This window comes from Taurulus bubalis (assembly GCF_910589615.1).
Source record: "Taurulus bubalis genome assembly, chromosome: 17".
Taxonomy (NCBI): Eukaryota; Metazoa; Chordata; class Actinopteri; order Perciformes; family Cottidae; genus Taurulus; species Taurulus bubalis.
The window spans coordinates 5,966,658-5,994,570 of NC_136605.1; the positions used below are offsets into that span (position 1 = coordinate 5,966,658).

At 40.9% G+C, this 27,913-nt stretch overlaps 2 protein-coding genes across 3 annotated transcripts; both read left to right on the forward strand.

The window, feature by feature from the left end:
• Window positions 1–3,458: 3,458 nt before the first annotated feature.
• On the forward strand, window positions 3,459–16,097 carry LOC306749844 (uncharacterized protein). Its single transcript, XM_079233179.1, has 13 exons — window positions 3,459–3,502; window positions 8,292–8,358; window positions 8,499–8,564; window positions 8,966–9,019; window positions 9,147–9,236; window positions 9,346–9,448; window positions 10,552–10,563; window positions 10,705–10,743; window positions 13,131–13,151; window positions 13,897–14,000; window positions 14,095–14,148; window positions 14,871–14,918; window positions 15,206–16,097. The coding sequence occupies exons 2-13, from the start codon at window positions 8,320–8,322 to the stop codon at window positions 15,293–15,295; spliced, it is 720 nt and encodes a 239-aa protein (XP_079089305.1). The 5' UTR covers window positions 3,459–3,502; window positions 8,292–8,319; the 3' UTR covers window positions 15,296–16,097.
• Window positions 16,098–18,848: 2,751 nt separating this feature from the next.
• Window positions 18,849–27,784, forward strand: pih1d1 (PIH1 domain containing 1). 2 transcript variants are annotated; one of them, XM_079233783.1, is made up of 11 exons: window positions 18,849–18,896; window positions 21,238–21,320; window positions 21,928–21,985; window positions 22,110–22,298; window positions 23,242–23,303; window positions 24,276–24,357; window positions 24,438–24,534; window positions 25,094–25,120; window positions 25,235–25,313; window positions 27,283–27,426; window positions 27,676–27,784. In XM_079233783.1, exons 2-11 carry the CDS (start codon window positions 21,243–21,245, stop codon window positions 27,709–27,711), a joined length of 852 nt encoding a protein of 283 aa, XP_079089909.1. In that variant the 5' UTR covers window positions 18,849–18,896; window positions 21,238–21,242; the 3' UTR covers window positions 27,712–27,784. The 2 variants fall into 2 exon arrangements, with proteins under 2 accessions (XP_079089909.1, XP_079089910.1); XM_079233784.1 differs by lacking the exon at window positions 18,849–18,896 and adding an exon at window positions 20,264–20,306.
• Window positions 27,785–27,913: the final 129 nt, after the last annotated feature.

Consider the following 27,913-nt stretch of genomic DNA (forward strand, 5'->3'; position numbering starts at 1 on the left):
AACAACTTTTTAATGTTAGGCCGGTAGATTGATTTAATAAGGCGCAGATGCTTTAGGTTGAACGTTGAACGCTAACTGCATGACATGCTCTCAGCTTGACAGACAGCTGCTGCTGTGAGATACTTTTTGTTGCCAGGGGAGGAGGTTGTTAAAGTGTTTCAACCGTCACTTTCTGATACTCACTCGATGACTCTCCCCTTTGTAAAGCGTGTGGCCTTTAGGAAACGGGTGCGTCTGAAATCCAGTGTTCATTCAGTAAAACAATTTCAATGCAATTTAATTTCACTTTTCTTTTTTAATCGTGTGTGAGTGTGTGTGTGTGTGTGTGTGTGTGTGTGTGAGAGTGAGCCATGTTCTCAGTTGGCGATGACTCAACGGATATTTTTAGCTCTTGAAGTTACCAAACTTCACATGACCTCGTGGCGTTGACCTTCCACGACATCTCCTCCGCTCATGTTTTTCTAGCGATACAATAACTGTATTTCTCTTTTTTAACAGAGATTGTCGTCTTTAATATTATTAATAACATCAGACCACGGTGGCTTCCGACGTTCAGCGGCTCATTTCCCAAACTGTCGGCGCCGTTAGTTCAGCGATCCGCCCCGAGTGAAGACACCTTCAGTAACAACGCCTCTACCTCGCATCGGCTAAAAACGTACGAAACCAGTTTAACCAGTTTGTCACGATTAGCTGGAGGCCATCAAGAAATAGGGAATTTCTTTTTTATAAAAAAAAAAAAGTTTTATAATCCTCTTTAAATGCCACGTCCTTCTCTCGCCTTCCACACATGGGTGATGTATGTGTGAAAGAGCCCCACCTCTTTTCTACGGGCTTCTTCTCATGTTGGTCCATTTACGGCAGATGTGACACAAATATAAGCAAATTCTCATTACTGTAACACCACAACCCCTTCTGTGCCTCAGTCTACTCCACTATGCCGCATATATTATTATTTATATAAGTAATATATGATGGATTAAAGATGGAATCGGCGTTCAACAGTTTGGACAATGAGCCTCACAGAAAACCCGCAGCATCAGTTCTACGGTTTGCTTCGGAGGAAAGAGGAACGTTAACGTTAGACCGACTTATTTGGTTTTGGGATACATTTCTATTGTTTGTTTCTGTGTAATTTGTTACTGCTGGGTTTTTTCAGTCTTGGTTAAAAGTGATGCTTGAGCTTTTTTTGATAAAAAATGTGTGGGTATCGTACATCTAATGTTTTTTTCTTATATATATTTACACTCCAAATGTGCTTATTATTTCTTTGTTTTCTGTTGGTGGTTTTTATGCTAAGATTTATTTAAATGTCAAGTGTGGACTTGGTGACGGAGGCCACTGACAGTTGGTGATGGTTCTGTGAAATAAAATACTTACTGACCCCAGAGTGCATTGGCTTTTGTTGTGTTCTTTATCAACGAGTTAATTGTTTAGCTCTTCTATTGAGCAGAAACCGGGATCATGACACTCACTCACTCACTCACTCACTCACTCACACGAAGGGATCATGACTCACTGCTGCAAATGTCAGCCGACACAAAACCTCAGTGGATTTCTTCTTTTTTAACTTTTAAATCCAATACTTTCACGCTTCAAGATGGATCTCTTTAAATGTAAGTTCTCACCTGTGAAGAATCTCCTGACCGGAGGCCGTCAGGTATTGAAGTCCATCTCTGACAGTAAAAATGACTGCTCAAATAAAAAGTTTTAAAAAACACGTCACACTTTTTTGAATCATCAAAAATGTAACTTTTCACGTTTTGATATATTTTCTTGCTAATAGATTTTACTTTTCAATTTCAAATGTAGCTGGGAAATACCCGGAATCTCCCTTTTCTTGCCTTTAGAATAAATGTTTCGCAATTGATTGCATGTTTCAGAAAGTACCCAAAAGAAAAAGGAAGGAGCGAGCAGCACAGGAAGGAGGAGCCTCAGGATGGACAGAAGTGCAAGAGACGTGTATGGAAGGAACTTAAGTAATACAATCAAAACCCAACGATATAAAGTATTCCTATGAGTGGCGAGCAGAGTAGTGCTGAAAAAAAATGCAGCTACTTTGTTTTATTTACCTGGTTTGTTTGGTGGGGACACACACAACATTCTTGTGAAGAGGCTATTTGTTTCTGGACACAGAAGTTACAAAGTCAACCTAAAAAGCAAAACATAAGAATACAATTAGAAAGTTATGCATTATTTAACATTTTTACAAAGCATGCAGAAACAATAAAAGAAGAGATAATTAACAGGATTAATCTATTTCAATTAATTAATTCATTTGTATTTATACACAGGGTTCTTACGGTCATGGAAAACCTGGAAAAGTCATGGAATTTTAAAATGGTTATTTCCAGGCCTTTAAAAGTCCTTTTAAAAAAAAAATCCCAAACATGTTGTAAAAGTCATGGAAATGTGTTATATTCAATGTGTTCATGGCGTTCATTTATGCTGAGTTTGAAATAATGAATATATGCTTTTAAAAGAAAGACGCTCAAAATATAACTATAGCTCTCAGATAATTTATATAAATGTTTATTCTTTTAATCAAACTATTGTCTCTCATTCATTTGTGTCATTTAAGGTTTACTCTATGCTTTGGAATTCTCATTGTTAGTTTAAATACTACATTTTCTTACTTTTTCATGTTTACACTGAGATTTCACAAAATGTTTGGTCATGAAAATTTGGTTAAAAGTCATGAAAATGTGTATGAACCCTGTATTATACAGTGGATTACAGTGGATTTCCATTGATTTAATGACAAGCATGGTATATTTGTGTCATCTACATGCATGCATGTCTTTTGTATGCCGGCTGTATAAATAAAAGACATGCATGCAGGTAGATGACACACATCCCCCTTCCTGCCACACCTCTTGTTCTTGTGGAAACAAACCACCATCTATAATCTTGTAATACTGATGAAAGAGCCATTATCTATTTGTAATAGATAGTACTTAAAGCATTAAAGGTGGCAGTAATATAAATGTGACTCATACTACTAGCAGTGGGTGCCAGGCAGGTGTTATAAAGGTGTTATAAAAAGGTGTTATAACCCCCCCAAAAAAGAATGTAAATCAAAAGTGAACTCCCCTTTAACTTTCTCCTCCGCTGCCTGAGCCCATCTTCAGTCTGAGCTCTCGTAGGAAGGTGCGCCCAAACCGCAGACTCCTAGGGACTAATAGAAGAAATATCTTATCTTATCTCATCTTATTAATTTGACCTTTACGCACAGCTGGGGAGTGCTGCGTCTACTGCGTAAAGTGAGTGTGTGTGTGTGGGGGGGAAAGGTTACAACTTTCCAACCGGCTCTGCACTGCGGGGGAGTGAAGTTTGTCTTAATAGAAAGTGTTTAATTGGAAACTCCGGGGGAAATATCATTCACGAGGAGAGGGGGGGGGGGGGGGGGGGAGCGATAAAGGCCGAAAGTGAAAGTAAAGTCTTCACTCGGGAATGGGAGCGACCCCGGAGCGGAGCAGACACACGCAGACCGAGGCACAGCACGGTAGGCGCACGGTGACGCAGTGACTATTGTGTGGTTCATTTGTGTTTTATTTCTCTGGAGACGAGTGGGACGACTGCGTGACCTCCTCACGCTGTTCTTCAAATGCCGTTAGGAATGTTCATTATTTTTATTTTTGTATGGAGGTCGCTTGTAATCTACGTCTTTGCTCGCTAGACACGCAGTGCACGTGTGTGTACTATACGGGCATGTTACAAGTCTCGGCATCGATTGTAAACGGTGGGACGAGACGTTGGAACCCCGCAGCCTGTGAGGGAGCTGCGCCGGCCCGCGTGCAGCCTGGGAGAGCGGGCACTGGGCAGAGGGAGGGAGGGAGGGAGAGAGAGAGAGAGAGAGAGAGAGAGAGAGAGAGAGAGAGAGAGAGCTCGTGCCGGCTGGAGCCTCGTTGTGACGCAATCTGTGCATACAGTTAGTGAATGAGTAAATCCATGTGGTTTTCATCTGAATTTTCAACACTGCCTGCTTTATATTTGTATTTATAAGTGGCAACGTAAGATTTCAGTCTTCTTGTTGATTCATGAGCTTTAAGGATTCATAATTGTGTTCATGGTTCTGTTTTTTGTTTGTTTAAACACCATAGAAATAGAACAGAAGTCCAAAGAACATTGAACTGTTTAGTTTGTCTTCTCTGGGGCAAAGGGGGATGAGGTTATATTTTCTGTAACCAGTGAAGCGCTAAAGCGCGGTTACTAGCTAGCCAGCTAGCTTGCTAACTGCGCCCCGCTTTGACGCTACACCGGTTACAGAAAATGAGCCAAACTGAGTTGTCCCTCCATGTGCTTTCCTACGCTGTGACAGGAGCATGTGGATGAAGCATCAAGTTGTTTCATTTTTTTACGCATTTAATCTGCCTCTCTGTGCTGTGTCATGTTGCTGTGAGTCGGCGCAGGCTAACAGCCCGTTAGCAGCAGTTCTGGTAAACCGTTGATATGTGTACTTGAATATCTGCCTTGCTCCTCTTTCTGTGCTGTATTAATGTTGCACGGTATACCGATACTAAAAAGGTACCGCGGTACCCGTACGTTAAAAACGATACGATTTTGCATATTTTAAGTATCGATACTTCCTCAAAATAGCACGCTTCCTTAAAACTGCTCTGCTCGTCTCTCTCATGCTCTCTGCATGCAGAGGCTGCACGGAGACGGAGCAGCAGCACTCACAGAGAGATGGGGGAGACATGGCGAGTTCAGGAGCTTTTTGTCGGCCGTCGAACACAAAGACCCGTCTGCAAAACGTGTTTTAAAGCCACACGGACTGAGGGAGTAACACGTCGAACATGGCAAAGCACCTTTCAGGCAGACACCCCGCACTTTTTAAAGAGTTCAACGAACGACAGGTAATGTGATTATAAACATGAAAACCCCAGGCTCACCATATACAGCCTAACAGAGGAGCCTCAGCCTAGTTTGATGACCAGCATAATGATCATGAGGTCAGAATGCACACAAAAGTGTACCAAATGAAACACAATTGATGCAAACTCGCGACATGAGGGTGGATCTTGAGCTAATTATTTTTAGTTAAGGAAAAATAACTTCCATGAATTGAGATAAAATATGAAGTGAAAATATCAAACTCACTAAATAGTTGTAATAAGTGCATAAACAAGTGTGGATATTCACAATTCTGCCAGACAGCATAGAGAGACTGGCTGTCTCATTGTTCACCATAGTGTAATTGCATTGTATTGGTGAAAGGCATGTGGTGGCATGTTTTTCGTTGTTTTTCAATAAAGGGGAGAAATTACCCTTTAATTATGTGTCCATCTATAACAGGGGTGGGCAAACTTTTTGGCTCAGGGGCCACATTGAATAAAAAAAATTGACAGACGGGCCGGGCCAGTATCAGATGGATGGAGAGTGTTTGTGTGAACCTGAGGACAATGTTTAGGACCCAAATGCAGACCACATGAGAGTATGAGTATCTGGTGAAACAGATTATTGGAGCCAAAGGGAAGGTGGGGAGCCTGTGGTCCGCCACAGGGGGTGCTGGGCGGTGTGAGACCCGTGGCTCTACACTGGACGACGGCGAGGCCGGCAGGGGGCGGTGTGAGAATATAACGTACATGACTCAGCTTTTTTGTTCAACTCGCTGGTTAAATCTTCATCAATTTGTTCTACACGCCGAGTCACTGTTCTGCGTGATAAACTCAATTTTTCAAATTTGTTTTTGCTCTCTGGACATAAGAGACCTGCTGTTTCTACCATACATTCTTTCAAAAACTCTCCTTCAGAGAAAGGCTTGCTGGCTTTTGCTAATTTGAATGCTAGCAAAAAAACTTGCCTTGGTGCTTGATTCTTGTATAGCAGTTTGGCAGAGAAAAATATTTTGCTGACTCTTTAAATTGGCTGCCAACTTCTTAGCAGTAGCCGCCCGTTCTGTCGTTGACTGTTGGCTAGCATAGTTAGCATGCTTGGCGGAAAAGTGGCGGCTAATATTGTATTCTTTGAATACTGCAATGGTTTCTTGACAAATAAGACATACTGCCTCTGATCGTACTTCGGTGAAAAAATACTTAGCAGTCCACTCATTAAAGACTCTGCACTCACTGTGGACTTGTCTTTTCTTGGGTCCACTCATTGTGACAGAAGGGATCACTGCAGGAGGCTGGCAGACAGAACCCTGTATGTCACGTGACATGAGCGCGCAGGGTCGAGTGTGGTTAGTTGTGTTAGTTATACTGAGGAAAAATACTCTGCATGCAGCTGTCAGTTCATTTTACAACTCTAAAACTGTTGTAGTACAAACCATGACTCCGGCGACAGAAAGTGATTCATATTACCGTAATTCTTCTAAAGTTAACGCTTTACGACATAATTAAAAAGGATTCTGACCGCTAAGAAGTGGAGCTTTTCAGTGTTTTGCGGTATATTACGGTAATAAAAAAAATGAAAAAGTGTCGCCCTTGTCTGTGGGATCAGTGGGGGAGGGGAGGGATTGACCAGCGCAGCACAGCAAGTGTTGCGTGTCGCTCTAGTCCAGCAGAACAGCTGCTGCAACGCCTCTCTGCTCCCGACAGCCGTGTGCGCAGCAGAAGGCATTACTGCGGTCTTTCTGCTGCAGCAGAACACACGAAAAGCCTAAAAGAGCGAAATAAATAAGCATGAAGAAACATCAACGCTGGTCTGTTGTGGTCATCGTGCTTCGGGAAACTGAACTTGGGAACGGAGAAGCGCTACAACGGTCTTGACTATAACTTTTTTTTTTTTTTTTTTTTTAATGTTATAATAATTATAATACTCGGCGGGCCGGATTAGAATGCAGCAACAGTTACTCAGACGCAAGGTAACTAATCAGTTATGAATAAGTCATTTTTGAACATTTGATGGTTCCTGTTTCTTTCTGAAAGGCAACATGTGCTGCTTTTCTTGGTCTTGCATTGTAGTAAGTTGAATGTTTAGTTTTTTGGGGCCTTTTTCTCTTTTTTTTATGACATTTTATGGACCAACAGAAAATAGTTGGCAGTTTATTATTATGATTATTATGATGATTTAAACTTATGCCCTAACCCTAACCCATAATCCTATTTATTGTTTGAGTTGTGTTTAGAGGTTGTACACAGGGATTATATATTATTTTAGCCCTGATTTATATGTTAAATTTGATACCTAACATGTTTGTTTTTTATTTATACCATGTTTTTTTCTTGATTTGTACCTTGTGACCTGATATAAAATATAGATATAGGGCTCAAAGAGTTAAACTTTGTTGGCAACAAAAACTGTAAGAGATTATTAATATGTTAGATATCTCCAAAGTGGTTATAAAACAAATTGTGGCTGAGGCCACTTCATATTTTCACTTTGCGGCTCCCTGATTTGTTGCACTGCTCAGACTTGTAAGCTCCTGTATCTGTGTTGAGCGGTCATGTTGTTGGCAGTTCAAGACAGGACAAGACAGACTCCGTCTCGGAAAAAAAAAAAAAACGCGACTGACAAGAGTTGACGTGAGAGTCCAACAATTAGGGTGGAATGTGACTTTCACTTCCTGTCTGGGAAAAATGAGTTTGGAGTAACCTTTGGACCTTTTCCTTCATTTGTTCTCAGTGTGTGCTGTTTTTTTTTTGGCAATGAATATATGAAATGGGAGGTGCAATTCATTAATGATGAAAAGGAAGTGCTTTGATATCAAGTTTTGAAGCTTTTTATACGGGGATAGGGGGACTTTTATATTCTCTGAGATTATAATATATATATATATATATATATATATATATATATATATATATATATATATATATATATATATATATATATAAATAAATACTGAAATTAAGGTTGCAAAACAACATCACTGCAGATTGGATCAACTTGTTGCAAATGGGCCGAAAATAAAAATGTAAAATGAATAATGATATGTATTTCTCCACATAAAAAAAAAAATCCCAGAAAGAATATAAAAAATGAAACAGATTTTTTTTAAATCTCGGTGTCTGAAAAACATGCATTGTTTCTAATGGCCATCAGGGGGCGACTCCTCTGATTGTATAGACGTTCTCTCTTGATTTATTCCCTCAGTAAACATTGTAAACATGAGTTTATGTCTCAATCTCTAGTTTCAAGTCTTCTTCAGTACAGCATGATGTTCATTTAGTGAATTATGTGTAAATTAAGATTAGGGTTAAAAAATGTAGATATTGGTATGCTTTAGGGTGTGAATACTTTACAACTTTAGGGCGTGAATACTTTACATACAATGTATGACAATGTATAATCTCTTTGTTTGTTTGTGATGACAAACCCAATGACAGACTCTTCTTCTTCTTCTTTAGCGTGAGTCTGGATGGTCGCGGTGGCAGCATGACATTATTGACATGCACGACCCACATGTTTGTCTTCGTAAGTGTCCCGTCGCTCTGGCACCAGAGCACAGTCCAATGTAACTTATTGTTATGTGTGTTGTATACATGCTTTCCCTCCATCACCCAGACTATCCTTTCTATTGTGTTTCATTTTTGAATGCCGCTGTTGTCTGCTAGGTGTTCCTGAACGCAATGGATCTGTCGAAAGCGAGGTGTCTAGACCATCTGGTTAAAGCCGAAGAGGTATGTGGTCATCTTTTGTTAATCAGCGGTTCTGTTTGAGCAGGACACCGGCAAGAGGAAAACTTTGAGGGCAAATCACTGTCAATATCCGCGAGCACATATGACTCTTGCCTCGCTTTCACATGTTCACATGCTTTAAACTCGAGCAGCACTATCGCTCCTGGTGGTAAATACTGCACTGCATCTCGCTACCACTGTACTTTTTACTCCAATACATCGCACAGGTAAATATAGTGCTTTTTTTAACACACACACACACATACACACACACACACACACGGACGGTGATTTGCCCTCATGTTCCACGGCAACATTGCTGCAGGTGTGTCTTGCCAATACAAAAATCATCATCATGAACTCACAATAAACACTTGGTCATGTCTTCTGTCCGTCCACTATAGAAGGGAGAAAATCTAACAGTCATCTACACCCTCGTGAGAACTGAAGATCTCAAGGTAACGCTCTGAAACAGTGAACCAACAAGGATCCCTTGGGGTTCTATTTAAACATGTAAATGCACATTGTTCAATAGGGACTGGACTGGATTTGATCAAGCGTACATGTGTGCTCTTTCCACCACAGGGCACAGTGGAATGCACTTTAGACGCTGAGTGCAATGGGGGAAGACAGGCAGCGTGCGATATCATCGACGACTGCAAAATCAACTTCAACGTCGGTGTCATGTTTTGCCGCTGCTTCGATTGCGACTTGTGTGAATGATTGTGACGTTCCACGTCTCACTTGCCTTCCAAACTAATGAATTATTGTATTTTCTTCACAGTTTAAAAAGAACAGTCCAAAGTGCAAAGGGAAAAGTTCTGAGAAAATCTTTTTCTATCACTTCATGTGCTTCATGTACGAGGCTTTGGACAATCCTCATCCAGGTACTCCACATACAGATACTACTCTCACAATGAGTGGGGGCTTTACCTGGGACCCCCGTAATAGAAATAGTCCACCAGCACCTACATTGGTGTTTTTCACTCATTGTGATGTAATTTGTCTCTCAAATCTGTGCAACCTAAGCTAAAAGTTTATGTAAGCAAATCAGCCATGATGATCGCTAAAAAGTATTGGTACTCAGTGTGGGGGTAACGAGTTACAAAGTAACGGATTACAGTAACGATATTACTATTGTAGGTAACAAAGTAAAGTAACGCATTACACTCAAAATATTGGTAACTACACTACTTTACTAGACCTCAGTAACGCGCTTTCCTGCGTTACCCAAGCCATTTTTACCAGTCCGAAAAGTTCTCTTTTAGTGGCGTGCGAGTCACACGACACTTCCTGCATGAACAGTAGCAACAAGCTGCTAGCTAGCGCTGCTGCTGCTACTGCCCGCGACCCCTCTGCCCAAGTCGGGTGTCGAGCCTGGTCCCGCTACCTTCGGTGGTTTTCGGGGAGCTAGCGGAAGTTGACGGAGAGCTAGCGGAAGTTAGCGGGGAAGTGATGGAGCGCTAGCAGGAGCCCCAGCCGGCTACAGCGGGGAGCTAACGGGGACTCTGACCGAAGGTAGTAGCGGCTCGTAACCCGACGTTCTGGTAGATTGTTCATGCAGGAAGGGTCGTGTGACTCGCGCGATTATTATTATTGGAAATTATATTAATTAATAATAATAAAATAAAGTGATGAAAGGGCCATGATGTTTGTCCATGTATCTTTGCAGTTAATTTGGACATTTGCTTAAAACAATGGAAAGTAAAGTAACTAGTAGTGAAGTTACTTTTCAAATACAGTAACTAGTAAAGTAATCTAGTTACAATTTTCAGAAGTAACTAGTTACGTGTAACTAGTAAATACCCCAACACTGTTACTCCGTCGTACAAAATATTTAATAAAAAAGGTTTATGTTTTCATATAATGAATAATAAATAAACAATTCTGAAGGTAGAAATACAAACAAAATGTGTCAACACAACTATCTGGACTATGTACATTTGTTAGTTGTATTTTAATTTTCTTTTCTCTCTTTTTCGCATCACAGCCTGCGCATATGGTGAGTAATGCATTCTGTGTCTGAGTGTCAGTGTCGGTGATGAGCACTAAAACACGCTCTGCTTTTTCTGTTGTGTAATAATTTCATTAAACTATGTGCTTTCCTTCGTCGATGTAACATTGGTGTAATCTTTTTGTTTAGATACCGTGTGCAAGATGTATTCAGAAAAAACATCTACTCGTAAGTCACCTTTTATTTAGAAATGATTCATAATGTGTTGATGCTGTGCATTGGAGATGCCAGACATCATGCTTGCTGTTGCGTAACTGCAGGTCTTGGTCTCCACACGCAGTTCAAAGGTCCTCATGTTCACTCAGAAAACCATGGATACATATGGAGCCTTCGGTTATTATAGCTTCTGCAGTCTTTGGAGCGCTTTTGATCACATGTTCTTCCTGTTCATCGACGGGATTTTTTCTACCTCATATTGTCGTTGCTGCCTGCTTACGCTCTGCTTTTAACTCTGAACAAAACATTCTCTAATTGAAATAACACTGAACAATAACATAATCTTAAACCCCTTTCAGACAACTTTTGTTCTGTTTAGGAGGTTGGGGGATTGTTTTACTTTTTTTTTTAAGTAAGCTAAATCACAATCAATCAATTATGAATTATCAATCAATTATGACTATGAAGTACACTAGGTACACTACTTACACTACAACGTAGACTACTTACTCTATGACTTACACTATGTACAGTACACACTACGTACACTATGACGCACACTTCATACAGTATGATGTACGCAATCTATAATATTTGCTACAGTGTACGCAACATACGTATACTGAAGACACTACAAAGTACCCTACGTATACTGAAGACACTACAAAGTACCCTACGTATACTACGCCATACATTACATATGTACGTTGTATAGTACTGAGCTTCACAGGATGTCTTCTACACTAAATTGTGTACCAGTCTACTTCTTTGGGGATCCAGTCACGGCTTAAGTTAGTCACCATACTTGAGCTCCCTGTACTTTACATACTACTTTTAATTTGACCAAGTCTACCACTACTGCTCCAAGTATTCTTCTTATTGATATACTAACATTTTGCGTGTATTGCCTATAAACCCCATATTGTAAGATTTTATTACTGATTGACTGACTACATTTCTGCAGATTATAGTCTAACAACAACACCACCACCAACAACAACATTGCCAGAAACAACAACAGCAACAACAACACTGCCAGAAACAACAGCAACAACAACATCGTTGCCCTCGTCAACAAAAGCAGGAATAGCAATGGAGCCAACAACAATACTGGCAGAAACAGCAGTATTGCCCTCAACACCACCACCAACAACAGCAGCAATAACAATAGCAAAAATGGAGACAACAGCAACAACACTGGCAGATGGAGAGAGGAAAGATCAAATAAACGGGGGTAAGCTATGTAAATAGCCCTTCTTTTGATTATCTATTGACATGGGGAATATGTGAATATTTGAATAGATAAACCACCCATTTAGAAGAGAAATACTTTAAATGAGTCACAACTTTGTTTTATGCATGTGTTATTGAAAACAGATACATAACAGGCTCACTTTTTTTTCCCACTCAACAAACAGAAAGTAAGCTAGTCTTTTATATCAGATCCAATGTTAGGAGTAGGCTACAATATAAACATTCAGGCTCATTCATGTGGCTCAAAAGTATAAATACTGAAGATATAAACGCCAAAAGACTATGAAAGAAACTCTTCAAATTGATTTGACAACTACAATTAAATCTCCTGCCGTCCATCTGTGGATCCCGACCAGGCGACAACCTCCAGTTCTGCCGAGTGAAGCCGATGAACTTGCATTCTCAAACTCTCAATCTCTAGTTTCAAGTCTTTTCCAATACAGCATGATGTTCATTTTGTAAATTATGGTCCATTTAGAGTCAAATAGACCATAAAGATGGGTCTGCTTTTGGGTCTGCTTTTGCTGACGGCCGTATTCCAAGATGGCGGTGCCGAAATCGTCCAACTCGAGGAGTCAAAACGGCAGTCCATAAACCAATTGGTGACGTCTCCATAACTACGGCCACTTCTTATACACGGTCTTTGGGAATGACTGTAATAATCCATGTCGCTGTCCGTGCTGAAGTAGCAGACGGATTTGTAGTTACAATTCTCGCCCTTCTGTCAGCTTCGATTTGGATCTCGTTTAGATCTGATAGACATATTCCTCCTTCACTATGTTGCACAATGGAAACCAACTCGAAAACAAGAAAAGTTGTGCATCCAAAGCTGTGAACATATATGAATCCATGGTTTTCCAGTGGTCGAAACAATATTTGTCACCAACAACCGGTCATCTTTAGCTGCACGGCTCTGCCTTTATATTGTATATCGTTTAACAAAATGGTGCTTTTGGTGAGAAGGCCTAACCATCTATTATAAGAATAGCTTCCTTGTTTCAACGCTCTTCTGGAAGAAGTCCCTTGCTTTGTTATATCTTTTTTTACTCTCTGATTTTCTGCAAGTTTTCTTGTATTTGTCTGTTTTTACACTGCAAATTTACAGTTGGACTGAATTATTATAATTTTTGTAAATCTTTCCATAGGCACTCCAAAAGATGCAACAGGTAAGCTTACCTTTGTCAGAGAGGCACAGAGTTTAGTCTGTAAAACCTCGGAAAACGTTCCGTCTTCAAACTGTTTGATCTATCTGACACACAAAGATATGTTTGAGAGAGAAACTGCAAATCCTCACAATGGGATTTTGTTTTAAATAAACTACTTTAACTGTGAATCAGTTGAGTGAGAATGCGTGAGAAATATAGTTTTCTGCATGAGAAGAAAGCCCAGACACATATTTAGATGAAACTGTTTTCTACTGCCTTTAAAAAGTAAATGCAATCTGTTTGTATGACAAAAAAAACTGAAATTAAAAGCACTTTAGTCAGAGAGACAGAGCTGCTCCGGAAGCAGAAGTAATTAACTGATTAAGTTAAAACACGCCAAATGAGCGCTGAGGGAAGTTTTTCCACCAATAAATCGAATTTCTTTCCAGGTTTTTGATTTTCATTGTCCATGTGTGTAGTTGAAATAATATTAGTTTGCACTCCAGTGAATACAAATCTTTAGACATTTAGTATTTAGTATCATGAAATAGAAATGAAGGCGGATGAATTGTTACGCTGAAAGAAATTCGAAGGCATACCAAGAGTTTTAATCGATTTTGTAAAATGATGGTCCCATGTCTGTTCGCCTATTTGTTTTATAGCGCTGTTTGATAAATATCAAATGTGGAAAGCACACAAAAATATTAACATTTTTCTCCCAAACATTTATGATCTTAATGGAAGTTCTCTCTGATCTCTCCTCAAGCCAACAACCGGACGTACTTTCTCGTGCTGTCTCTGCTCTTCAACGTGATCTTGCCACTGGCTGTTTACCTCTACATGCGCCACCAGCAGGACAGGAGGCAGTGGGTACGTCCAGAGTAAGAGCCGAGGACGTTCAAGTGACACCACTGGGCCTCGTGGAGCGTCATGAAAGGGACTCAATGTGTCGTTTCTTTTTCAGACTTCAACCCACCTGTCCAACGGGAACCTAACAGGCGAGCAGCCAAAGACAGAGGTACCGTTGCAGTTATGGTTAAAGATATTCTGTGTGTGCGCTTGTCCAACCAAACACACTCTTTTTTCCTGTAATTAGTGACACCGACATTGCTGTCATTATGATGTTCATAGTTCCATGAACCCAAAGAACCGGACCGCTAGCTTGATTAAAGCCACGCATTTCTCTGGGTTTGAACATGGTTGATAACCTTATCACGTATTACACCTTTAATTTACTTACAGATAGGATCGCTTTTCAAAATCGTTGTTTTGGCCAAGATATAAAAAACACCGGGTTTTGTTCGCACTCGACAGCTAAACATGCCACGACTCTTGGAGCCGCTTGTGTCGCTCCGTGTCGCGTCTCTGTCATGGATCAAGTGTCCGCTAGCTATTTTTTCACACTGTAAAGAGAGGGAAGGAAAAACAGTGCCGTCTTGAGGCGGAGGTACATTACGGCGACCTTGAAAAATGATCAGCGGTCCACAAATTGCGGGAAAAATGAGGCCAAAAAAACCATCAAGTATGGATCTTTTCTCTTTGTTTCTTTTTGTTTCTGTGTTTGATGTTTTTGACCTGTTCCCGTAGCCTTGTGTGAGTCATGACCAGTAAACGTACGGCGGGTCGGTTGTGTGATCCAGACCTGGTTTCCCCTCGGGGATCGTTTGAACCCACGACCCCCTGTGCCCGTGTCATCGGACTGGAATTGATGTGTTTGTTCTACACTTCCCTCTATTTCAGTCAGACGCATATACAAACAAGGACGCGGAGAATGAACTGTTACCCCAGGTGATTATGAATATGAATGCATGATATCTCAACTCTGACACATTCAGCAGACGGCAAAACAAATCAGTGGGTTGTTTTTTTAAATGTATTTTTGGCCCTATCCGTCTTTGACACTTGATTGAAACTTTGCCTTGTCTTGAGTTTGTTTCTGCATGCAGTCGTCATTATTGATTGCCATCAAGCCAACTCACCAGTTAGGATTGTTAGCATTGTTAGCATTGTTAGCGTTGCTGTAGACCTCAATATTGGGATGACCCTCGTTTCTCTCTCTCCCTTTCGCCATGCAGACCGACACACATTCGGACGATTCAATTATCAACCTTGAAGAACAAACTGATCTCCAGCTCACGACGTTTGCTCTTAAAGTGTGGATGTAGCGAAGTCTCTGGATGGCAGGCGGGTAAGCTCAACCGGAGCTGCAACGGGACTGCGTAGAGACAAGTCGACTGAGAGACTCTTCTGGATCATCTTCTGAAGCAAAAAAGTTCCCGCAGCAAAAATTTGCCAGAGCTGTCGGCTCGCAGCGGCACTTGTAAAGTACGGCGGCGTTTTTGTTAAATCTGATGCATGAAAAAAACGAGGATGTGATACACACTAAGTGACACGGGTGCCAGGACATGTACGACCTGACCGCCTGGTCCTTTTCGGAGTAGATGTGCATGCAGCTTCATAAGTACGTAAGTTCAGGATACAGTTTGATATATTGAGTCTGAATCCCCCCTCCCCCCCCTCCAAAAAAAAAGCAATCCACTCATCAGTTTTCTCCTCAGTGAGCCATTTGCAGCTTTTTGAAGGCCGGTTAGCAACATGTTGTCAGCAGCAGATGAAGTTCTCGGGGCAGTGGACCTAAAAAATATACTGCTGTCTTTTGGTAGCTCAGTTATTTGTTTTTTAGTATCGCGTGCATTGAGTTTGATTGTGATGATGATGCAAAAAATATGTTAAGTGAATCTTTGGTCGAGTTGCCCAGAGATTTTATATTTCTTTGCTGTATTAGAATATCTGTGAGCCTAAAGGAGTTAGCTAGGTTGATAGGCTGAGTCACTGTTTAGTACAAAAAATGTAAAAATAATACAAACTGATTAACGGCATTTTAATTTAATATTTCATGAACTGTGAAATTGATTTGAAATTAGTATTATTAATATTCTGGAAAGGTAAATAGAAATTCTACTCTATTTGTGTTGATTACATATATATATATATATATATATATATATATATATATATATATATATATATATATATGTATATATATACATATATATATATATATATATATATATATATATATATATATATATATATATATATATATGTATACATATATATATACACACACACACATGCATCAGCCCAACAACATATAGCAGCATTTTATTTTGACAATTTTTATGATATGTTTGCATATACTGTATATGTATTTTATATTTATGGTTTTTTTAACAGACGCTTGTGTTTTTACACACACAGGATTAATGAATGGATTGAAAGCTCAGATATTATCATTGGTTGAGATAAATCAGTCACTGCAGCCTAGAGGTTACTACAGATTATAATTACTCATTTAAAACTTCAGTCATTAAGTGAAAATTGTCCAGTTTACTCGCCTAAGTCCGCTGAGGTTCATCTCATCCGTCATTGTTCCATGACTACTCAAAAGACTAAATGTCTGTCTACGGATTCAAGGTTAACTTTGGGAAAGCAAGACTTTTGAGTATTTCTCATTTTGGCAGCATTGCTTGTGAATATCAAACAGAACATTTAAGCTATGTCCGATCTGTGTGATATTTAACTCCTGTGGTATTTTGTCAAAAGTTGAAGAAATGTAATCTTGCTAACGGTTGCACGTATTGTAGAAATGTGAAGTGACTGACTACAGCTTCTCTCATACTATTCCTATAGCATACACTTTGGTTTGTAAACAAAACGAGACACTCCAGGTCTGTGTGTGTCGCTTCCTGGGACTCAGGGCCTGCTGTCTTTTCTGATATTACCACGTCAGAAATGTTGACATTATGCACATAGCAGCTTTCAGATAAGCATACAGTGTGACATTGCTTGACAAATAAAGTCATTCTCAATTGATGTTGCTTGTTTGGTGATCATACATTTTGCCTAAAATTAAAAAGGATACTTCATAATTGTTTGTCTTTTCTTCATTGGGATAACTACATGGATTGTGTCTACAAATACTGAAGCATTTTAATTTGAAGTAAATGTTTTTCAGCTTGTGTATTGCAGTTCTTTGAGTAACTTGTATTGGATCGATATAGAGACAATATAGTGTGATGATTGTGTACATCTATATTTCACAAACATGACCTCACATTTAGTTTATTCAGCTTTGGAATGTTTATGGAACGGTTTGAAGCTTGCACACTTTTTTTGTTTTAAATCCTGAAAAGAGTTTGATGGTGGGGAATAAATAAATCAGACACATATCAGACATAAAGAGCATTCAGAGCTTCAACAAAAGAGAAAAGAAGGCCCCGTCGTTCCCAAAGCAAGTCTCACTGATGATGAATGCATTCCTGAGAGTCAGGTCCAAATACTGACCCATGTGAAAGCCACTTCATGTGAGACCACAACATGCTGGAACTCATTTTGAAGCCTAAACATCGACTGTAGAGCCCGCTGCCTCTCATAGAGATGCTAAAGCGGCGGTATCAGAAAACAGGGGACTAAGCGTCGTATTTGGCGCCCTGTGAACGAGAGCGTGCTGGTTAATCAGTTAACAGTTTGGAGATGAAGGTAAATTATTTATATTATCACTGTGAGTTAGTTTAAGGAAAACTACTTGGGTGAGTGTCTCCAGGCCACCGTGCTTAAAGGTTAACTGTGGTGTCATCTGTCATCTTATTTCTGCAGCTCGGGCCATCATTTTAGCTCACGATAACATTGTAGTCACCAAAGCAAATGCTGCAATGTGGAAACACTCCAATGTCCAATAACCAAAATAAAGATGGGGCCAGAAACACGAGAGGTCTGACCGTCAGACAGCTTGTTGTAAACAAACTCACATTTGTGCCGGATTACCAAAACCAATTGAAATGTGCTGACTGCACAGGTCTGTAAACTCTGACGTGGCCATGACGTCATGTTTTACTGATGTATTTTCTTCAAAAAGCAGGCTCAGAACACCACCTCAAGGATGAAATGTGCTGAGCAGACAGATCAAACTATGGCTCTGAGTCGTTTTCTACCCGTTATTCGCCTCAGTGCGGTTTTTCAACCAGCGATATATCACCTCGGCATGAAATATTATATTGATGCAGGTTTTATTCACCTATCCAGTCTTTTAGGTTGCAGGCATCTGTTAACCATTACATCATAAAACATATGTTCTGCTCTTGTGTTCTGTGTGTGAAGACATGAGAAGCAAACCATTTGGTACATTACATCAGGCTGTGTTAGTGACTATGGCAGAGAAATAGGTGCAAATATCTAACATTTAGTGGCATTTTCAAAACATGTATTTCGAGAGCCAGTGGTAATTAAGTAGTTGAGCCCAACCAGCCACCAACTGAAATGCATTGCCTCCTAGACCTTCACTGACAGCAGCAGCTAAAGCACAAGACAGAAGAAGATGTTATAGCACTATTGCATAATCTGATATTCCATTTGGCATAACAAACCACAGTGTCATATCAATAAAACATGATAACTATCAATCAAGTGTTGGAATAAAGAACCCCAACATTACTTAAATACATTGCTGTGTTGGTGCTCTTCCTGAATTAAAGGATCTGAGTAGTTATTCCACCAATGTCCCAAGGACACTCCAAGACTCTTTATCGTGTCACTTGACAGGTGGGTATTTTATTTTGGAAGGTACCGGAAGTGTTGTTGCCCCTTTATCGTGTCGCTTGATAGGTGGCGCTTTTATTTTGGAAGGTACCGGAAGTGTTGTTGCTCCGTTCGATTACCGGCGCGAGCACGTCTCCCAGCAGCAACCGCAGCACGGAAGAGAGAAAGGTAAACACATTTCTGATGTACACGAGGGACACACAGCAAATAGTGTAATTATGATTTAATACAGGATACAAATAACAAGTACAGTCTAGAGTAGAGTATGCACTGCTAGTGAGCTTAAAGTGACTAATAGCTTGTCCGGTGAGTTGCTAGTTGCTAGCCTCGGTAGCTGTTGACGAATTTCCCTAACGTAAACTGGGTCAAAACCTTCTCATACAGTACAGCGTCTGATCAAAACAACCTCGCTAAGGATCCTTTCTCAATATGCACTCGCTCTTAAAGGAAATGAGTCCACTCTCGTTGAAACGTCGCTCGTTGTTTAACGTTATGTGTTGAATTCACGAGGACATCTATTACGTGGTCTCTTCCTCTCTCCAACATCTGTAACTACGACAACCACAGACGCGTTTGGCTGAACGTCTCTAGTTAACACGGTCTCTTGATGAACCGAAACACCACGAGTAATACTCTAAATACTCTATTGAGCCCAATGAGGTCTAATATGTCATTTAGGCAGTGGTGGATTGGCCATAGGGAGTACCGGGAGTTTTCCCGGTGGGCCGGTCAGTAATGGGCCGGTGTTACCGATTAACTGGTTTTTGAATTAACTGGTTTATGTTCGCGTGCGTGAGGCAGATGTGTCGTAGGAGTGGCCTCTCAGGACCCGTGTTGACTAACTAGGAAATACACATTTCGATTGCATAGCCTCTCTGTCACATTCTTCTTAGTGTATCTTTTTAAAGACTATAAACGGAACAGTTTACTGTAAAATGCCCTACCTGTCCGTGAGGCTGTGCGCGGACAAGAGTGAACGAAACAGTAGGTGACTCTGTTGATGCCTGTTCAATATGCTACTACCGTCAATAAAAACTAGATAAAACGCTCTTGTTGTCCGTCTGATATGTAAGTCATACATCGTTATCAGACGTCAAGTCGATTTGAGACGAGTTCACTCTTCATGCAGTGTGTAAGTGAAACGTGCAGACGTGTTTCCACCCAGATATATCGCTACTGTCAGCTGTGGGAAACTGTGATCTGCTCAGATTAACTTGTGACAACACTGTGTGCTGTCTCACATCGCTAATGTTTTATATTAAAGACTACGGACATGCACCGCTATCACCATAACAGTATCATACCCTGGTCAGCAGCATTCATCCAGATTAAAATGACTGTTAACTCATTGTTTTACGATAAGGATAGCGGACATAGAACACTACATATACTGTATATATTTTCCACACGTAACATTCAACATTAGTTAGCGTCAACAAGCACTTATCATTGTACTTTCTGCCTTCAAAGTAAAAGCACTTCCTGTTTCCATGCTCTTCACAATAAGAGTAAATAATGTAATAAAACAAGTTACAACATACAGGAGGGGGAGGAGGAGATTGGTGGTGGTGATAGCAGGTGAGTGTGCTAGCTAACATGTTGATGTTGTGAATAAACACTCATTCACTATATGTTCAGAAACGTTGTCTATGAACTTTACTTGAATAAATCTAGTTCTAAAGTGTTGGAAAATGATATACTATCCTCATTAATTAACCACTATTTTTTGGTGCTGTGGTTTGAGAATGCAGATCTGCTTTTTCACATTTTTTATAATTACAAATCAGGTCACCAGAGTTAAAGTGTTTTAAGTATCAATATACTTTCTTTAAGCCCCAATTTGTTCAAATATGCTTTACCTATTTTTTTCTGCCAGTGTTTATGGTTTATTGTCCATGCTTTTCTTTTTTTGAACACTTAATTATGGACATTTTCAGATTAAATTACATCAAATAAGAGACAAGGAGATGATGACCCATTTCAGTATAGTAGTGTTATTAAGGGCCTGTGTGATTATATGTAGAGTACATCAACGGACCGAGTTGGCATAGTATCTGCGCGCAGATTGTGGTGGGTCAGTCTGGACCAAAAAGTCCAGGGCCGAATTTTTGTCCCAGTCCAGGCCTGCATTTAGACGAATATAACAAAGCCAAAGCTCTTCATCCACCTGTTTATGATAGTATATTGTAAGAAATATAACTTTATGACGTTCATTGCGTATTTTCGCACATGCGTGTTGCAGAGAAACCAAAAAAAAACATTAAAAACGAACCTATTATGATTATGCAGAATGCCCTGTTTTTAATTATAAGTTGTGAGGTATTTGTTAATATCACAGCAATCGTATACAAAGAGGAGAGGGGACGTTACACTGGACAAAGTCAATAGTACTTTTGTGCACAACTTTCACATTTGTGTGTTAAATCAAAGTAAAGAACAGTTCGTTTTTTTTTTTACATGAAAATCAGTTGCCATTAATTGTTAAATTTCGACTGTTGTCTGCCCGTAGCCAGGATGACGGACTCCTCACTCCTCACTTCCGAGCTGGAGTTACAGCAGCAGGAGGAGCTGTATCAGCAGCTGCTGCTGCAGGTAATATTGATTATTTTTGTTGTGTGTGAACTGGATTCCAGTGAGACTAAGAAACCTTTTGCCTGCCGGCGATCGCTGCGACCACCAGTGATAGTTACAGGATGGCGAATGGTAAAACAAAAGTAGAGGCCAGCCATACAGTTGCTGACTCAGTCATGTTAGTTATGCATTTCCTCAGTTTATCAACAACAAGCAGGTCTAGTTCGACCAGCTGTGTGCAGCTGAGTAAGGGCTCTTTTTATTACTTATGCATTTTACTTTTCTCGACCAGACCAGCGGCAGCAACATCCGCTCTGTGGCACCGAAAGCCTGTTGACCTGAGAGCGAGCAGGATGTCGAGTTCCTGACCGAGCATTCACATAAACACAGACGGCCTCTGCTGCGCTGGCCCATGTTTCTGAAGCTCTTATTTTATGAGTAGATTTTTGATTACCGTGGCATTAAGTGATGACATACTTTTGGTTTGGCCCGTTTTAAAATCACTTTGTTGTCCTCTGCTGCGTTCCAATGTACATTATGACACTCAAGCTTTTAACTGTATGTGTGGGGGGGATATGTGTCCTTAAACCATCCGTGACCTAAACTAGAGCGCTGGTTGTCTGTTTAGACGATGGGAAAGATGACGACTGAAAATCCAGACTCCAAAGTAATCCGACCACAACCTGGTAAGTAGCTCCACAATACAAGTTCTATCGCAATCCTCGACTTTGGCAGACAGTGTTTGTTCATGGACACGATTTATTGTCCACGCTTTTGTTTGTTTTCTCTCTCTCTCTCTCTTCCTCTTAGGCATGTGTGTGAAGACTATCTCGCAGCCAGGCCACCATAAGGTCTTCGTCAACATCTGCCAGTCAAACTCGGTCCCGCTGCCACCGGAGATCTCCAGAGAGGATCTCGTGGAACTGCTCCAATCGGAGGATCCCAGCGGCTACAGAGTTCCCATGAGCCTCGGCGAGCCACACACAGAAGTCGACAACAGTACGTGACTGAGGCCAAAGAGGCTGTTTTGCTCTTCGTTTTTGTGTCGACTTAATTCGTAGTCTGACTGTCGCTAAATAGTTAAAGGTGTCTGTGATTGAGGGGTTGCCTCCACGCGGCTCTCAACATGGAGACGGCTGAGCCGACAGCTAGCAGCTAACAGCTACCACCCATTAATTTCCCGTCCCTCCCGGCCTTTCTATGATTCTTTTTGTTTATTGCTACCACTAATGCTCAGAATCTTGTGTGCAGAAGCGTAGCAGTTATAATAACCTGAAGGGTCGTGCTCATCAACAGTCATTACATTGTCATGCAACACAACTTTTACCTGTTCTTACAAGAACCAGCATGCAGCAGCGCTTTTTTCAAACCGAGGAACATTAAGTTCTAGTGCGGTTGACGCCCACGCAACAGAAAATCACAGCTGGCCCCACTAGTGCCAAAATGTATCGACAAAATCACTGTCACAGCCAAACGGGTACAATCGTGTTGCTGCAGGAAAAAAAATACATCAATTACAGAGGGAGTTTTGCATGTTTGTTATGTTAACAGCAACTTTCATGGTGGTTTACAGCAATAAATAAACTACCTCGTACTCGGGGTTAGAGAAAAGTCTTGTGGCAACGCATCGCTTGTCTCGGCCTCGGGTTCAAACCTTCAATCATGCCGGTGAACTCCTGGCACAGAAGGTGCTGCAGTCATGTGTCGACATATTCCCCACAGGGCGTCAACTCTGGCATCGGCGCCGCACCACAGGAGAACTCGCCGAGCAAACTTCCAGTGACGTATGTCGGCGATGATGTTCGCCAGCAAGTTCAGGCCAAATCTTCCTGTTTTCTCCCCAAGACTTGCGTGGACCTGAGGGGTCGCGCCATAAAGCCGAAAGCTGGCGCTCATCAAGTCGTTTAGTTAGTTTTTCACGCGTCTTTCTTCTCCGTTGCAGGCTCTCAGGGTTGCACAGCGTATGATGTGGTCGTCAACCAGGAGTTCTTCCAGAAGTGCCAGGTGTGTGTGTGTGTGTGTGTGTGTGTGTGTGTGTGTGTGTGTGTGTGTGTGTGTGTGTGTGTGTGTGTGTAGTCTTGTTTTGTTATCCATTCAGTGCAGCTGTCTTATTGTGTAATTATTATTAAAAGGAAGCGGTTAAAGTGATTTAAATACGTGGTTATTAGGGATGCAGGATATGCTTTTTATTTCCAGCCGATATATAATAATGATCTGCTTCTCATGACCAATACCGGTAAGTAAGATAGACCCATAATTTAATCTTTTTTTAAAAATAATAATAATAAATCGGTATAATCAGAATATCGGTATAATCGGTAGAAAAAACATTACACACACACACACATATATATATATATATATATATATATATATATATATATATATAGATATAGATATATATATCTATATATATATATATATATATATATATATATATATATATATATATATATATATATATATATATATATATATATATATATATATCTATATATATATATATATATATATATATATATATATATATATATATAGATATATATATAGATATATATATATATCTATATATATACACCTTCAATCACATTACTTTTTTAAATCAGCGGGATTACAGACATACATGTATACACACATAAATATATGTGTGTATACATGTATGTCTGTAATCCCGCTGATTTAAAAAAATCTGAATTTTGTAAAATGAAACCAGTTGTCTGTTTTTCGTATGCTGAGAGAAATGTGAAACATTGATCACTGGTGTGTTTTATTCCTTTTAAATAATATTAATAATAATACATCATATTTGTATAGCGTTGGGGTAATAACGAACCGTGTTGTGCTGATCCTCTGTGATTGTCTCCACCTAACCAACAGAGGGCATCCCAAGGCGTAGTCCCATCCTGTTCAGTTGGCTGTGAGTGAAGACAAACTAATGTCCTGTAGCAACGTGACATTTATGTTTGTGTCTTGCAGGAGGATCCTTTGTTCCAGCAGTTTGTTATTTTAGTGTCTTTGGAGGGTTTGGAGAACAAATACAATCTGGAGCTGAGTAGAGGTGTGTGTCTGTGTGTGTCTGTGTGTGTCCGTCCATCCTTGTGAGCAGATGTTGAGATTTCTTCGTGTGCGTTTCTGCAGACTGGAAGGTGTTGAAGAACAGAAAGTTCCTGGGTTCCGTGACCGAGCAGAACATTCGGACAAAGAGCAGGCCGGTGATTCAAGAGCTGCAGCCTCCGTACGTCCCTCGGCCTCAGTGTCTGTCTGGACGGGCTGGTGCACACACAACATGACCTCTTGCAGGGTTCTGCTTTTATGCCTCTGCGTTAGCAAATTTAGCCATAACTGAAGAATTCCAACGCTAATTATTACAGTTTCACTCAAGTGTCTGACAGGATGAAGTGAGGAAGTAATGACCTTCTGGACAGAGACGCAGATATAAACTGCAACTTGACTTGTTGGCCGTACAACCACAAGGCTGCAATTCTAGTTTCTATCAAGTCACCTGGATAAAAACAACACAAAATGCATGCTGGTTGACACAAGACACAGTAAACTGTCGACCTTTTCCAATATGAAAACAATCATAGCGGTATTCATGTCTCCTTCACGATGTCTTTGATGAGGGTAAATCATTTGGTAGTTTCTTCATAAAATGACCTTTAGTCAGCAACAGCTGATGAGACTGGTTGTTATTTAATAAGGCGACATCTGCCTCTGCCTGTGAAGACTATATAAATACTTTCTGCTTAGTATCAGACGCTCCCATCTCCCTCGCTCTGTTCCTTTCCTTGCAGGCAGGATTCCACTGCTGCGGCCAAAAGGTAAACCGTCTTCTTATTTTCCTGTTCTACGTTTTAATGCAAAGTCAGAGCATCTCTTCTGTCTTGTTCTCGGGCTCCTTGTTTCTCATTCTCGTGCTCTCCTTGTCTGTCCAGACCAGAGTTCACGCTGCTCGTGGAGCCCCCTGCTGGTAACCCTGAGTACCTCATTGCAGAAATACAGCTTCCCGGAGTGGTGAGACACACATCCATGTACACACTCTCGTCTCCCCATGTTCTCTCTTCTTTCTTCCCCCACTTCTTCTGGACCCTTTTAAACCGTACAATTATGGAAATATGACTTTGAAGCGGGATATAAACGGAAAAGACCTAAAGACCAGTAAAATATAATAGGAGAAAAATAAATGGTAAATGGACTATTACTTGTATAGCGCTTTTCTAGTCTTCCGACCACTCAAAGCACTTTCACACTACATTCACCCACTGATGGGAGGGGCTAAGGTTCCACCTTCCCATCAGGAGTAACTAACATTCACACATTAATACACTGTAGGAACAGCTACGGGAGCAATTTGGGGTTAAGTGTCTTAAGGACACATCGACATAGGCTAGCGGAGCCGGGGATCGAACCGCCGATCCTCTGATTGAAGGACGACCCTGCTCTCCACTGAGCCACACAAGGACTCTTCTGGTTTCAAAAAGAAGTCTGATTGAAACAAACTATAGAAGCAACAACAATTTATACAAGAAAGATGACATAACAATAACAAACAAAACAAAAAACATAATTAACTATCATCACAGGTTAAAAGCAGATCTATATATATATTAGTTTTAATTGTTGTTTTGAAAGTGGCGAGTGATGGAGAATATCTGAGGTGCTGAGGAGAGCGGTCCAGAGGGAGGGGCAGCAGTGGAGAGGCCCCGCCCCCTTAGGTCCAATGCTTGGACAGAGTGGGGGGGTGAGGAGGTTGGTGTCTGCGGATCTGAGGTTGTGGTGGGAGCAAGTCGGTGCAGGCGGTCAGAGAGGTAAGGAGGGGTTCAGGGTTCTGAAGGGCTTTGTAGGTGATGATGAGGAGAATCTTGAACTGGATTATTTTCTGTGTGGGGAGCCAGTGGAGGTTTTGGAGGACTGGGGTGATGTGGTCTCTGGTGCGGGAGAGCAGACGGGCAGCTGAGTCCTGGATGTGTTGAAGTTTGTTGATGGTTTTGGTGGATGAAGGTGTGGATGAGTGTTTGAGAGCGGAGGGGGGCGGAGCCAGTAGATGGGAGGAGTTGATGACGGAGAGGAGGAGCGGGTGGAGTGCCGGGAGACAAGCCATGACTAAAGTGGAAGGGATGGGGTCCATATACAAGATAGTGATCTATTAAGATCTGAGGGGGAGATTAGGGAGAAGCGGGAGAGTGACCCGTCGGTTAGTGGGGATTTACAGGTCCAGGGTCGGGGGGGCGGACCTGGAAGAGACCAGTTGGTTGTAAATGGTCTCAATTTTGTTTTTGTAGAATGACAGGAAGGAGTTGCACTTCTCCGCTGTAGAGGAGTGAGAGGGATTATCCAAGGGTTTAATAAGTTTATTTATTGTGGAGAAGAGGACCTTGGGGTTGGTGGAACCGGAGTGGATGATGCCGGAGTAGTAGGTGGAGCGTGCCGTGTTAAGAGCCAGTTTGTATTGCTGCATGTAGTCCTTGTAAGCCAGAGTGTGTTGGAGTCGCTCTAGTCTGCGTTTCTGGAATTTCATGGGATTTCAGGTGTGACAAAACATTGTAAACATGATTTATGTCTCAATGTCTGGTTCCAAGTCTTCTTCAATACAGCATGATATTCATTTAGTAAATGATGGTCCAGTTTAGGTTCAAATTAAACATAAAGCAGGGAATGTTTTAGGGTGTGGTTACCTTGTGATTGACAGGTTGCTACTAGAGCCGTATACAGCGTCTCTACCACGCTGTCACTCCTCCCCAGTCCAACACATGGTCACCTCCGTTCACTGGTTGCAAAAAAAAAGCAAGATGTTGACGGCCAAAATGCTTCCTATCTACAGTCTACGTGTTTAATATAGAAATAGGTTATGTCATAACTATTAACCGGTAACGTTCCATAAACTGGTAAATATTGCATCAATATAAATTCTTCCATCACAATGTAGTTCCCCCTCTTCCGTCACGTGACCTCGCCTCGTGACATGAACTTGTCTCCTGTGCAGCCGTCGTCTCGCTCTCTGGTCCTGGACGTCGGAGAGGACCGCCTGGTGTTGGCGGCTCGGCCCTCGCTCTTCCAGCTCGACGTCTTCCACGCCTTCTTCATCGACCAGGAGAACAGCGTGGCACAGTTCAACAACAAAACTAAGGTGCACACACACACACACACACACACACACAAGCGCATAGTACACACTGCAGGCAGACAGACTTGATGTTTCAGGTTGTGATGCTGATAGTTATGCAACAAGCAGTTAGAAGGCAAAACGGTTTTCATCAGCGTATCCAAACTATCTCTTTCAAAACACTGTTGAAGTCAACGAACACAATGAGGAAACGCACATACATATTATGTCTCTTACATCCTGAAAACTGTGTTCCTGTTTTCTCTTTCCTAGGTCCTTACAGTCACGATGCCTGTGGTGTCCTCATGAAACTAAGGAAGTCCTGTTATTTATTTTTGTTAAAAAGAAAATGATGCTGTGATAATAAAAGTTTTTTTCTTTTTTTCTTGAGTCACATTTCTCTGTGTTATTTGATTTACAACTTAAATCCCCAATTGGAAAAGCAGTCAAATCCAAATATTAGCTTACTTGGATGATCTAAAAATGATCTGCCCACAAATCAAAATCCCTG

Bases quoted from the DNA above. Each gene is read 5' to 3' on its own strand.
- LOC306749844 (XM_079233179.1), top strand. From the start codon at position 8,320: ATGACATTATTGACATGCACGACCCACATGTTTGTCTTC. The intron at 9,020-9,146 runs GTAACGCTCTGA...TTTCCACCACAG, and splicing joins TGAGAACTGAAGATCTCAAG to GGCACAGTGGAATGCACTTT. The intron at 9,237-9,345 runs GTCGGTGTCATG...TTTTCTTCACAG, and splicing joins ACTGCAAAATCAACTTCAAC to TTTAAAAAGAACAGTCCAAA.
- pih1d1 (XM_079233783.1), top strand. From the start codon at position 21,243: ATGACGGACTCCTCACTCCTCACTTCCGAGCTGGAGTTACAGCAGCAG. The intron at 23,304-24,275 runs GTGTGTGTGTGT...TGTGTCTTGCAG, and splicing joins AGTTCTTCCAGAAGTGCCAG to GAGGATCCTTTGTTCCAGCA. The intron at 25,121-25,234 runs GTAAACCGTCTT...TTGTCTGTCCAG, and splicing joins TCCACTGCTGCGGCCAAAAG to ACCAGAGTTCACGCTGCTCG.